Source organism: Lissotriton vulgaris, chromosome 3_1, assembly GCF_964263255.1.
Source record: "Lissotriton vulgaris chromosome 3_1, aLisVul1.2, whole genome shotgun sequence".
Taxonomy (NCBI): domain Eukaryota; kingdom Metazoa; phylum Chordata; class Amphibia; order Caudata; family Salamandridae; genus Lissotriton; species Lissotriton vulgaris.
In genome coordinates, this window is record NC_141689.1 from 1,393,280,617 (window position 1) to 1,393,294,648 (window position 14,032).

The following is a 14,032-nucleotide window of genomic DNA, read 5'->3' on the forward strand; positions in this document are numbered from 1 at the left end:
AAAGAAAGATGTTTATCCAACTATGAACAGTCCTCGGAAGGGTCAGTGTACTCACTCTGTGGGGGCTGACCTACCAGACTGTTGCCGGTAGGTAGAACTTCCCATGACACATTTTGTGAATTTTCCCAGTACACAATGCACACTGTCCTAATGCTTTACTTACTCACTTGTGGGTCAGCTTTGAAAAGCAGCTCCGCGCCACCACTAAAAGTTTTGCAACTCAAGATCTAGAACATAATAGCTGAACAGTTTACGCTCAGACCTTTGAGTGTACATCTTTTTGCTACAAAAAAAGTTGTTCCTAAGCGTATCTCACCTCTCCCCCTTCAAACTAGGTTTCACGCAAACATTAAGCAGCCATGGAGCAGACTCCAGCTCACAAAGTCAACTACTCTTATCTACAAGTGCACTGCGTTGGTTTAATTTGCTTTAGATAGCACTTTATTACCAACAAAAAGACCATGTGCCGAAGACCTTATATCTTGTGTAGGTTATGAAACGTACTTAAAATCTTAGTGAACAGCCAGGTTTTGAAAAGCCCGGTGAAGGCTTTCAAATTCAACATGCCCTTCGTTTTAACGCTTCTTGTACCCTGGTCTGCATGAGAGCACTTTGCCTACATTTTTACAGTTCTCATTAGATCGTTCTGCCCTGTTCCGGACAGAGGGTATTTTTGCATTTTGCACTGCTCGCTGTCTATTTAAACTGTTTGATGAGAGGGTAAAAAGTCACACACTTTGTTTAGAACTCTTGACTTACCATTGCATAACATCCGTCGTTGGCCAGGATGATGATGTCTATGGGAGAGGTGTGGTTGGCAACGCAAATGCCTCCTTTCTTTGGCTTGTTTTCTCTGCAAATACACAAAGTACAACAGTTTAAAAAAAGATAGAGGAAACACTGAAAACAAAAGACCCTCAAAACAGCCAGAAACGAATAGGCACATTTCTCACAGGAGTCGGAAATGTCCCTAAACAATCAAATGATCTGTGCGTGTAGTAGTTCTATTCCTATTCCTCCTTCCTCGAATCAAAACTCTGCCTCCCTGTGGTTGGCAGGCTACAACCTTCTCGCAGGTCAAATAATCCAAAGTGTATGCTTTTCCGTCAGTGGACAGCATTGTGACAAAATGACAAAAAAGTCACAAAAGTACAGCACATTGTCCATCAAAAGCCATAAAAGTCTTGTGCAAAATATAACAAAGGTTAGTTAAAATAATAAAATAAGTTCATGGCATAAATACAGTAAAACGCATCTTAAATCTAAAACAGGCCCAGTCAGGTATTGGCAGCAAAAATAAAACATGCTACATGAAGCAATTAAGAAGACCCAATTATCACCTGTGCATGGAAAGAACCCTCCTGCGAACCAGCCGTATAGCACCAAAAATAGAGCAACAGCGCAAGCATATTTGAGCCGACAATCAGTATGCGGGGAACCAGGGCCTTAAGTGGGGGGAGTCTGAGCACCCACAGTTTTTGGGGGACCTCGAAAGGGGTCTCTATTTTCGGGCCTCAAGAAATCTTTTGAAGAGAGACACTGTCTTTCTTTCAGGATTTCCCTTCTCTTCTCCAAATCTTGTACTAACATGGCACTGTTTGGCTCTCAGACTAGAACTTGCTGAGGCAGATCCAGTTGATGAGGTTGCCGGGGTCAATCACTTCGAGATTTTCAGGGACTCATTGTATGCCACATACGGTATTGCACCGTTACATCGCAACTTTTACAACGGACTTCTGTTACAACGCAACTTTTACAACGCTGGTTCCATTACATCGCATGCCTTTACAACGCATGACATTACATAGCAGATGCTATTACAACGCATGCCATTACAACGTAAGTATAGGTAAGTATATACTTTTTTTTATTATTTAATATTATTTAATTAATTTAATTATTATTAATTATAAATAAATATATTTATTTATGTTTTTTTATATTATAAATTAAATATATTAATTTAAGTAATTTTAAAAATAAGTATGAGTATAGGAGTATATGTTTTGGGGTACTGAAGTATATGTTTTGGGGTGTTTGGGTATTTTTAGGTTTTAGGGCTGGGTTTGGGTTTTGGGGTACAGGGGTATTTTTAGGTTTTAGGGCTGGGTTTAGGTTTTGGGGTACAGGGGTATTTTTAGGAATTAGGGCTGGGTTTCGGTTTTGGGGTACAGGGGTATTTTTAGGTTTTAGGGCTGGGTTTGGGTTTTGGGGTATAGGGGTATTTTTAGGTTTTAGGGCTGGGTTTGGGTTTTGGGGTACAGGGGTATTTTTAGGTTTCAGGGGTGGGTTTGGGTTTTGGGGTACAGGGGTATTTTTAGGTTTCAGGGCTGGGTTTGGGTTTTGGGGTACAGGGGTATTTTTAGGTTTCAGGGCTGGGTTTGGGTTTTGGGGTACAGGGGTATTTTTAGGTTTTAGGGCTGGGTTTGGGTTTTGGGGTACAGGGGTATTTTTAGGTTTCAGGGTTGGGGTTTTGGGGTACAGGGGTATTTTTAGGTTTCAGGGCTGGGTTTGGGTTTTGGGGTACAGGGGTATTTTTAGGTTTTAGGGCTGGGTTTGGGTTTTGGGGTACAGGGGTATTTTTAGGTTTCAGGGTTGGGTTTGGGTTTTGGGGTACAGGGGTATTTTTAGTGTTCAGTTTTTTTTTAAAAAAACGACTTTAAATAAATTAAATTAATTAAATTAATTAAATTATATTATTTACAATTTATAAATTAATTAAATTAAATTAATTAAATTATATTAATTCCATTTTTTAATTTATTTAAATTAAATTAATTTAATTAATTTAATAATTTAATTACAATTTTAAAATTAATTAAATTTAATTATTTAAATTACATTATTTAACTTAAATTAACTACAATTTTTAAATTAATTATATTAAATTAATAGAATTACATTTATTAAATTAAATTAATTACTATATCAAAATTAATTAAATTAAATTAAATTAATTAAATTAACTTAATTACATTTTTCAAAAAAGATATACTTACCTATACTTACGTTGTAATGGCATGCGTTGTAATAGTATCTGCTATGTAATGACATGCGTTGTAAAGGCATGCATTGTAATGGATCCTGCGTTGTAAAAATTGCAATGTAACGGTCTGCGTTGTAAAATAACGCGTTGTAACGTCATACATCCGCCACATACAGCATGCCACCAAAAAATACAGAGAGCAAAATTTGGCCGCCAGCGAGCTATGTGTACAGCTTCAGAAGATGGGGACAATGCTTGATACTAGATGGGTAGCATCCAGTTACAGATCTGTGAAAGCTGTTTGGAACTGCTTCCCTGCCTTGTGCAAACATTTTGAGAATGTTTCTAAAGACCCATACATACCCTTAAGAGACCGGAGTATGTATGAAGGTCTCTTGAAGAATCTTACATCCTATTCTTTTATCAGAGATTTGGGGGTAATGTGTGATGCACTTCAAGAGCTCAAAGACTTATCACTCACTCTCCTTACAGAGGAGAGACATTACAATTGTTAATGCCCACAGACTTTTGGTTAGTCAAGTACGCATATTTAGAGCAATTAAGGACTCACCAGGGGAGTTTGCTTCTGCGGTTCAGAGAGCAGTTGACGAGGGCAAATTCAAGAATGGTACTCTTTTTCATGGTAGAAGTAACTCTGTTGCCCTTAATCAAAATCAGTGTTACCAAAGTCAATCTGTAAATATCAATAAACGATGTGCCCCGGATTCTGAGAAAGGAACTTATTGCCAGCTTCAGTGTGCTAGATGCTGGCAACTTGCCTTCGGTGAGAAATGCATTCTTTATGTTCTTAAGACCTCTGTCACCAAGTGCACCATCATAACTTTTAGCATACATATATTGTAGATCCCGTCCAATAGCTGCCAAGGTTTCCAGGTGGGCAGCTAATTACTGCCATTTCAAACAACGCATGTCAGTCGTAAGTTCAAGATCTCTGGTTAAGGAAGTGCGGCAACATCCAGATTGAAGGCTAATATAGAGGCCTGTCATTTAAAGAATGTGGATTATTGTCGCTCTCTACCCATGCATAATAACCATGTCATTGATGAGTGAGCATAATCTCAAATCAACCATTATATAGTCAATGCGACTAGTATCGTTAGGTTTTTTCAAAGTGAATGCTCCTATAGTGAGGTACCGGGTTTTTATGGACCCGGCGGTGCCAGGGAGAACACCCAAAGACCTCGAGTCCTTCCTGTTTTGGACCACAGAAACACAGAGTCTTCTAGGTGATGTCAAGGATCGAATTTATTGGCTGCAACCAGTAACAGGTATCCTAGAAGTACAACAGCATGTAGGTTCTCAGGAGACTGCTCGTTTTTACAGAACCAGCCTCTTCTTTTTATACGAAATAATAAGCTTCAGGCAAGAATTCCTTGTTTTACAGTTGGTCATACAAATATTTTCATTACAAAGAAAAAGCAGAGTCATGATGACAAGCCCACATTTCAGTTTGTCCAGTTCATGATAGATTACCCGGCAAGGCCCAGAACTTTCATCAGATATCGACGAACCCCCAATAAAATCGGGCACCTCCTCCTTGTAAAACAAGTCATAAAGAAGAAACAGGGACAGGTGTGTGTGTGACTAGCCATAGCTTGTATGCGATGAACGGTTTATGACATGTTGTGCCTTGATACTAATCTCATTCGGCCACTGGGATGGGAACTGCCCGAACAGGTTTGGCTTGAGGCAGTGGAGTCAGCTCGCCCAGGTCACAGAGGTGTCAGCAAAGGTGTACGTGTCCTTTTAGATCGAATTCGGCCTTGGTCATTTGACTATGTAAGGGCAATCACAAAATGGATGCCACTCACAAAATGGAACCCGAGGGTTCAAGACGAAAACTATGATTTCAGGGTGATTTCGTCACTCGATCATGACGAAAATGCTTGGGTATAGTATCTCAATCATTACCGGTCTGCCGATACCAAAATCGTCATGATACGATGATATTTTTGACACAAGTGTAGAGCTTCGGTACCATACAATAGCAGGGTCCAGAATTTTCAGTACCACAGGCCCTCCTTTTGCCCTTATATAGGCAATAACCTATACTCATGCTAATCTGAGTCCAGGTCTGTATACATAAAGTCATTGAGATGCTGCTGTAGCATCATCCTATTACGTAGTTCATCTCTTGATACAGGTTTCCTTACACATGATGTAGCACAGAGGCCACATATCGCAGGAGCACACTGCACACATAGGCAGAACAGGAAAAGGATGGCTAAGATCATTCCAATGACTATCAGAATCTTCCATCCCCAGGCAGATATCAGTTCCCAGAACCACCCCATTAAGGACCAGTCTCCTTTGTCCACATGAATGGACTCAGGTCTTATGCAATTTGGAGATGGCCTGGTATACTGTCGGAGCGTTATCGGGGATGAAAATGCAGCAACTCGATTGGATCACTTTACATACCCCACCACGGTCTGCAAGTATGACATCTAGGGCAACCCTGTTCTGATGAGTCATGAGGCGGTCCGACTGGAGCTCCGCAGTCAAGTTACTAAGGGCACCACCCATTTCGATCACGGTGGATTCAACTACCCTCGTCAATTGGCGAATGTTCCTGCTGTTCACCATAGGCCCCCAAAACGGCAGAAAACCTTTTGCGAAATCCCCAAACTCCTGTTCCGCAGTGTCGTCTTTACTCACGACCACCTAACTGTCCTTGTCCTATGGTAATCTGCTGCGGCCGTGTAGGTGGGTGGCAACAGGAACGAGATAAAACATGTGCCCGAAAAGTCAGGGGGCAGCCATGTATATGCTCTATCATGGCAGACGAAGTAGGTACCCTTAGCTACTAAGAATGAAGGGGAGGTCTGAGACGAGAAGACGTAAGTTTCAGTACAGACACTCTTCCCTAACTGAGCTCTGGGGTTTTTGCCATTTCCCTGCAGACATAGGTGACCCTGATGGGTACTATCCAAATTGGGGAGGATTTCTTTGCTCGCTGGTTCTCACTCTAAGCAATCCCATATTTTGTTATATTCCATCTACTGTAAGCTTTTAATTCATCTCTGGGAATCGTTCTATACATGCTGATATCTCTGCTCATATTTCTGATTCCCGCCACTAGTGCCTTGTTGCTCGAGTTGCTTCTTGTGGATCGTGGGGGATATGGTTCGATGGCAAATAGGAACATTGTTTGAAATGCCCACAAAGAACCATAGTAGCTAAATGGCAAGAAAAAATATGGGATACCCTTATCAGTCGTGTGTGGCATAAGTCCACATACCCAACAATTTGTTGTGTTCATTACAAACTGGTGTTGGTGTAAGAGCTGAACGAATGAGTTATTTTTAAATTCTAATCTTCTGGCAGACTCGTGTTCAGGTAGAGGGTGAAAAGAGTGTGGGGAAACAGTAGGAGGAGGTGTGGGCTGTGTGGTGTGTGCAAATGATACTCGAAAGGTGAATAAAACATAGCCTATTAAAAACATCATTATACTACACAACATAAAAATGCATATTATTAAAAATTGTGTTTTTGTCATCACAGTGCATATTCTGGTTTCAAAGTTCGTTGATCTGGCAGGTCTCTCCATCTTGGGAAACTCCATCCTCTAAGTTGCTGCCCGCGGCGGTAGGGTGATTCTGCTAAGGAGTGCTTCTGTCAGTCCAGGGCAACTCCCTTAGACCAACCAGAACCGTCGACCTAAACGTCTTCGGCTGCACCCCAAAGACTTTGGGCAGCCGCGACCCTAGCAGCAGAACTGGATGGCGGTTCAAAAAACAAAAATGAGTTTCTTGGATGAGAGAGCTGCACAATCAAAAAGAAAAATAATTTATTTGTCCATAGTCATAGGTCTCGACCTCAAATTAGAACGATTTCTACCAGGTGCTGTGTGGTCTTGGAACAAGAGTTCAGGCTCTGTAGTGTTCAATCGAATTGACGGAGGCACAGCTTCTTGCAAAATGTTGTCGCTCTCCTTTTCAGAAGTTGTTCCTTTTAGACGGGCATCGCTAAAAGGTAGGAACCGAGGCACAGTCTCGACTTCGGAGTCAGCAATTCCCTCCTGGACCCACCGGTCATACGGGAGAGGCAGAGGGACCCTCCTACAATGATTTCCGTGCACCCAATGTTTCTTTCCTTCTATCCTTCTACTCGAACGGCAGATCTGGTCGAGAGAAGAACTAGATGAGGGCCGGTCCAACGGGGCTGGTCATTCTTTGTTCGCTGGAAATTCTTGACCAGCACATACGATCCAGGATCGATGGGATGACCTGGAGCTTCAGAGGCCTGGAGTAGAATGTCGTGGACCTGTTGGTGTAAAACACGCAATTTAGCCGTCAATTCATACAGATACTCAAGCAGTAGAGGGTGCTCTATTTCGCTAAACCTGGTGGGCCTCGGCACTCCCCATATGTTGGCCGGGCGGCCGAACACAATTTCATGTGGACTAAGTCCCACTCTAGAGAGAACAGTCATTCTTGTTGATAGGAGTGCCAAGGGCAGGGCGTCAGGCCATTTAAGACCTGTGCTTGCTTGAATCTTGGCCAATTTCAGTTTTAACGTGCCGTTATAGCACTCTACTAATCCAGCTGATTGGGGGTGATTTGCAGCGTGGAACTTCTGTTGTATGCCTAGCCCCTCACACACTTTCTTCATCACTCGACCGACAAATTTACTCCCATTATCACTCCAAACCATTCTAGGCATTCCAAATCTGGGGAAGAATTCTTTGACAAGGCTTTAGCTGTGGACAAGGCAGTGTTGTCCTTAAGGGGGATACGCCTCCACCCACCTGGAAAAGGCACAAACAACAACGAGTACGTATTTCAAATTGTTGCACCTTTCCATGTGGATGAAATCTAGCTGCAAAACCTCGAACGGATACGTTGGAGGCGCAAAATGACCAGCTGGAGTTGGGGTTCCCCTACCAGGATTGTATTTCAGACACACCATACAGTTCTTGACCACATTCTCTGCACACTTAGGGATCCCACCATTCTGCCATACTGGAGACAACAACTTACAGATCCCTTTCACACTGATGTGAGCCATTCCATGAGCCATTGTCACCACTGCAAGCACATACGCATTGGGTAACAACCATCTCTGATGCTCTGACAATTCAATCAAACAACCATTCGCATCCAATTTACCCTTGCTTTCTCTCCATTCATTCAACTCTTTCTCTGTGGCTTCGGCTTGAATAGACTTCACACTTTCAATCGTATCTTCACACATACCAACATCACCGATCCATCTCGCAGGGCCTGCAACATACATTCGACTCATTACATTCCTTGCAGTTTCTTATGCAACTTCATCCGCGAACGCATTTCCACGACCAACATCATCCGTAACCTTTTTGTGTGCACTGCATTTCACAATCGCAACTTGTAATGGCAAGGTCAGTGACTCGAGAAGCTCATTTACTAACTGACCATGCTGGATCTTAGTACCATGCGACGTCAGGAACCCACGTTCTTTCCACAATCGTCCAAAGCTGTGAGCCACACCAAAGGCGTATTGGCTGTCCATGTACACATTCACTCGTTTTCCTTTTGCTAACACACACGCTCTTGTAAGTGCAATCAATTCTGCTGCTTGTGCTGAATTGTGTGGGATACGTGCAGCTTCAACAATCGTATGCAACGTCGTCAGAGCATATGCTGCAGTCGTATCACCATTCGGCAACTTGATACACGAACCATCGACCCATAAAGTACCATCACATTCAGGAAAAGGAGTGTCCCTAAGGTCTATTCTCCCTTTTGTCTCTTCTTCTGTCCTAAAACAGCAGTCATGTTCTTCGACCTCATCTGTCTCTATTGAAATGGGCAATAACGTGGCTGGGTTCAGTGTATCGCACCTCTTTATGTGTACATGGCTCGCTAGCAGAGTCAACTCATAACTTGACAATCGAGCACTAGTTAAGTGCTGTGTCCTTGTTCTGTTTAACAAAATGTCTACTGCATGTGGGACCATGACAATTAACATATTATTCATTACTAACCCAGCAGACTGTCGAATACAAACGGCTGCTGCCGCAGTGGCCCTCAAGCAACTCGGCAACGCCTTAGCTACCGTATCTAAAGTCACCGAAAAGTACGCGCATGGACGCTGTTTGTCCCCAAAAGACTGTGTCAGAACTGATAATGCACAACCTTCTTTCTCATGGACATATAATGTAAAAGGCTTACTGTAGTCGGGGTACCCAACACAGGAGCCGAACACAATGCATCACTTAACTCGGAAAAACTTTTCTGACACTCTTCAGACCACAGAATGGGTTTCGGTGTATCCTTACAAGTTAATGCCACCAAAGGTTTGGCCAACAAGGAAAAATTCGGTATCCATTGCCTGCAATATGATGTAATGCCCAAGAAAGCACGCACTTCTCTCTGTGTCCTTGGGGCACTCAATTTTGCAATTGCCTGAATTCTTTCTGGGGTCAGCTTCCTTCCCTCCTTCGATAAGAGGTGACCTAAGTAGGTCACTTCTTGTCGACAATATTGCAACTTTGAAAGAGAGACTTTGTGTTGGAGATCACACAAATGACGCAACAATGACAAAGTGGCTTGTTTGCAAATCTCCTCAGTATCTGCAGCGACCAGTAAATCATCAACGTACTGGATAAGGGTAGCGCCGTCAGGTAAAACAATCGTATCAAGCTGTGATTTCAGAGCCTGACTGAATATTGATGGACTTTCACAGTAGCCCTGAGGAGCGCGTTTGAAGCGGAAACTTCGGCCTCCTAAATTGAAGCCAAAAATATCCCTGCTCTCCTCGGCAATCGGGATGCTGAAGAAAGCATTCTTCAAGTCAATCACTGAGAACCAAGACGCTGAAGCTGGAATCATAGTCAATAGGGCAGTTATATCAGGAACAACTGGAAACTGTGGCACAACAATCTTATTCACTTCTCTAAGATCAATCACGAACCTATAGACAGGTGGTTGGGAAGGATCAGTACGCTTTAAAACCGGCAGAACAGGACTATTACAAATGTTGCCTGTTGTCTCTTCAATGACCTCTTTCTCAATCAGATCATAAATGATCGCTAACAACGCCTTTTCACCTTCGCTAGAGATCTTGTATTGGGGAATACGTGGCATTCTAACATTGGCTTTCAATGTTACAACGTATGGCGCTATTTCCAAGAGACCCACATCATTAGAGCCAGTAGCCCAAAGTATATCCGGAAGAGAAGACAGTTCTGTTGTAAGTTTTTCCCTTGACAAATACATTGGAGAAACCACTTTCCTACCCAGTTTAAGTTGTACTCCCGAAGGAGAACAGTACAAAGTCGCATATAATCTCTTTAACAGATCCAATCCCAACAAGTTTTCACCACAACCTGTTGTAAGAATGAGGGGTGCTTCTAATTCACATGGCCCAACAGAGAGGGACACAGGACTAGAGATCGGGTTCCTAACCTGGGCGCCAGAAAAACCTACTGAAACGTTCATTTCGCCAGACAAAGGTGCGCCAGGGAGTTTTGAGTGCATAATAGAACTCTTTGTAGCACCAGTATCCAACAGAAAAGGCTCTGACACACCTGATGTAATCACCTCAACATAAGGTCCATTCTGATCTACTGGAACTGAAACAACTCCCTCTCTCTGTCCATGGCTGTCCTAGCAATCATTACCCTCCATATTCTCATTTTCTGCATAGTAGTCATCAGCATAGTACTGAGCTGTCCTAGAAAACGCGTTATTCTGCTGGTCAAAACTATTCATAGAATTCTGAGGCGGGAAAGAAAGAGCATTCTGGGGGAAATTTCCACGACCCCTACCTCTAGGGGCTTGTTGAACACCTCACCCTCTTGCACCAGAAGCACCATTCATACGCCGAATCAAAACCGGACAACTACTCTTGAAATGACTCTCTTCCTTGCAATACGCTCACTGATTCGGTCCATACGGTAAACGTTGTTGAGAAGACTCGTTCCTTTGCGAGTTTCTCGAATACTGCTGGGGTTGCTGATAATCGTGCTGACTAGTAGTATGAGGTGGATAAGCTTGCTGCAGAAGGACTTTAGTTTTCAGTTCTTTAGTCTTTTTATCCGCTTTCTCTAGCTAATCTTTGCATCTATTCTCATAGTACTGGGCCGTAGCTAAAATCTGTGCTGATGTGGAAACAGCCCAAGCACTCTCAGAATCCTTCAATTTATTACATAGTTCAGGAAGCAAATTATGCACAAATTTGTCAACGAACAATCTCTGGCCACCCTCAGTAGCCATATCCTGACCGCTACGATGGACGAAGGTCTCTTCAAACCGCGTGAAAAAGTCAGACACAGTCTCATCTTTCTTCTGTTTGCACACAGACAACTTGTCCAAATTCACACGCAATTCTGGCATTAAAGTCTTCATATACGCAATAATCCTACCAGGAAGTTCTGCTACTAAAGGCTCGGGCTTAGCACCACCAACTTGTCTAGCATCAGCAGCAGCAATATTAACCCATGTGTCGCCTAACTCTTGATCATGATCTGCATGACGAATCTTTCCCCATAAAGGCTGTGGAACAACATTTCCAAACAACATGTCTATATCAGCTAAATTCATGATGCAGGAGCTTGCAGTCTGTGATAACTCCTTATAATACCCTGCAGGATTTTTACGGGGATCAGGCAATGTCTGTTTTAAAATCGGCCTTGTAACAAAATCGGCCGAAAACCGGCCCTAGCATAGAGCTCGGCGGCACCCACAACTCCCGGGGGAGGAGGGGCCGGACGAGCACTTTGCCAGGGCCGGTTTTGGATCCCAGTCCGGCCCGGACACCACCTTTGTAAAATACCATGGGGGCAAGATAAAGCCAAAGGGCAGGACGGTGAATTGGAAGTGTTCCTTCCCTACTAAGAAGTTGAGGGTCAGAAGGGGTACATTAAAGTATGTATCTTGTAGGTATAAGGACACCATTCCATCCCCACAATGTAGGCCAGAGGGGACCTGAGCCAGTTCAGCATTTTTTAATTTTTCTCTCAAACAAAAGTGTACAAGAAACCATGCTCCAACATGAGTGAGCCCCACCACATGGTCAGTTTCCAGCAAGGAGGACATTTTTTATGCAACACCTCTTGAAAGAAGAGCCCACATATTACCTCTCTACAGCAATATTATAGCCCCTGGTATTCCAAGTCAGAAAATATAACATTGTGAGACATAGCAATTTCATTATAGAGACTTCCAAAGTCTTAACCCCCAAAGTTACGTGTATGCATAACCAATAGGTACGTGTCACACTCCAATAATATTGACAACCAAATTTGACTGCATGAAGAATTTCCCATCAGGACCATTCACTTTCCACAACAGTCCCTGCCACTCCAACTCAAACCAGAAATAACTTCCTGATTCCAACTCTCAAGATGACGAACCAAGCTGGAACATGAATACAATAAACACCTACAATTTTTTTTATTTCATTAGGCTGTCAAAACAACTAACGCTGTTTCTACAACAAGACTAATAAAACAAGCAAGTGGAGCACACCGTTTGGAAAGTAACTGTCACTTAACCAGTATATCCAATACAATGATGGTGGCAGGAGAAGGACTTGGGTCAATTACAGATTGTGAGAATTCTTCCCTTGTGTGAACTGTGAGATAAAAATCACTCTATGTAAGACACCATCTAAGCAGAATGCACTGCTGTTCCTGAAGTATGTTCACTGCAAGGAGGCACTAGACAATGGTTCCCTCGGATTTACTTGAAAAAAAATGTATCTCTGAAGGGGAGGGCCAAAATGTGCTAACCTTGAAGAAAAGTGTACAAAAGAAAAGCTTAGAATAACATAATTACAGTTGAATTGAATACATCATAATTCATAATACTATCAAATGTTCATAATTTTATTTTAATAATATCACACCAATACATTTGCTTTGATGCCCGACAAGAACAGCCACTATAATAATGTGTGCTTCTAATGTGTAATTTGCCCAATCTCCTGTGTTGTGGATTGGAGGATTGGGCTGGTATAGAAATGAAAATGCTGCTAGACCTTCACAGTATGGGAATACTTATGACATTGTGAGAAATGGCACAGGGCTACAAGGCTCCCAAAGTACACATTCTGACACATAGGATGGTAGTAGGCACACTTCATTTGATTTGGGGGGTGGGGGGATAGCTCACTGGAACCACTTGCTTACACAGTATCATGGTAATTGTTCTGGTTCGGCAACAGAAAAAACACAATGACATTGTGTCTCCATTCCCTGTATGTCTGAGCTGGAGTTCGGAATGCTGAAAGCGACAGATGTAATAAAATGCTGGTGTGTGGCGTGGAGTGGAAGCTAGGGCATAGAGGCAGTTGGAAGGAGGATGGAGCTCTTACTAGCTAAATGTTGTTGCTGTAACCGAATATAAAAAAAACAACTTACCACCTATGTAAAAGGTTCCATGCTCTTGTATTAAGACACTTCTCTACAACTTCTATGCAATGCTATGGAAGAACTCCAGAATTGTGGGGTTAAAACTCCTACAATTTAACTTGCTCAACAGAGCACACCTTCTTCCTAGAGAGAGTAAAATATATTTGGCATCTGACAATTTTAAGTTCTAGACGTGGAGATCTAGAAATGGGTTTTTATAATATGATATAAACATACTCTTTTATTGCTGAGTACCAGAAGGTTGCATTAGCTACGGAGGACGTGGTTGGAAGACCTGGTCTCTGGAACCCTACAATATGCCTACTGGGTTTAATGCCCCGATCCAAAAAGAAAATCAGTAATAGGGTAATAGGTTTAGCATTAGAACAGTAAACACGGCAAACCAATGGCCTCGAAGTCAACACACAACTAAGCGATCAAATAATGGGAAAAAGATGAGATATATTGGCATGAGATCGAAATCCCAGTACTCCATTTTGAAAAAATTAGAGCGAGAGGGAAGACGAGAATTGCCCAAGCTTGGGACAAATCGGTGTAGTCAGTGGTAGGTACTGCCAATGACGATAGGCCACCCACAACCAAATAATGCTCAGATTGATACCAGGATCATCACACAAATGCTACAATATTAGGATATTGTGCCACATACTATGACAATGTGCTTC

The 14,032-nt window shown here is 42.5% G+C and overlaps 1 protein-coding gene across 1 annotated transcript in view; it reads right to left on the minus strand.

Moving 5' to 3' along the window:
• Positions 1–14,032, minus strand: part of GPAT3 (glycerol-3-phosphate acyltransferase 3) — a 546,683-nt gene that overhangs the window by 158,353 nt on the left and 374,298 nt on the right. Inside the window, exon 6 of the mRNA XM_086961865.1 lies at positions 760–853. Coding sequence (XP_086817991.1) covers positions 760–853 — 94 coding nt within the window. The remainder of the gene's footprint in view (positions 1–759; positions 854–14,032) is intronic.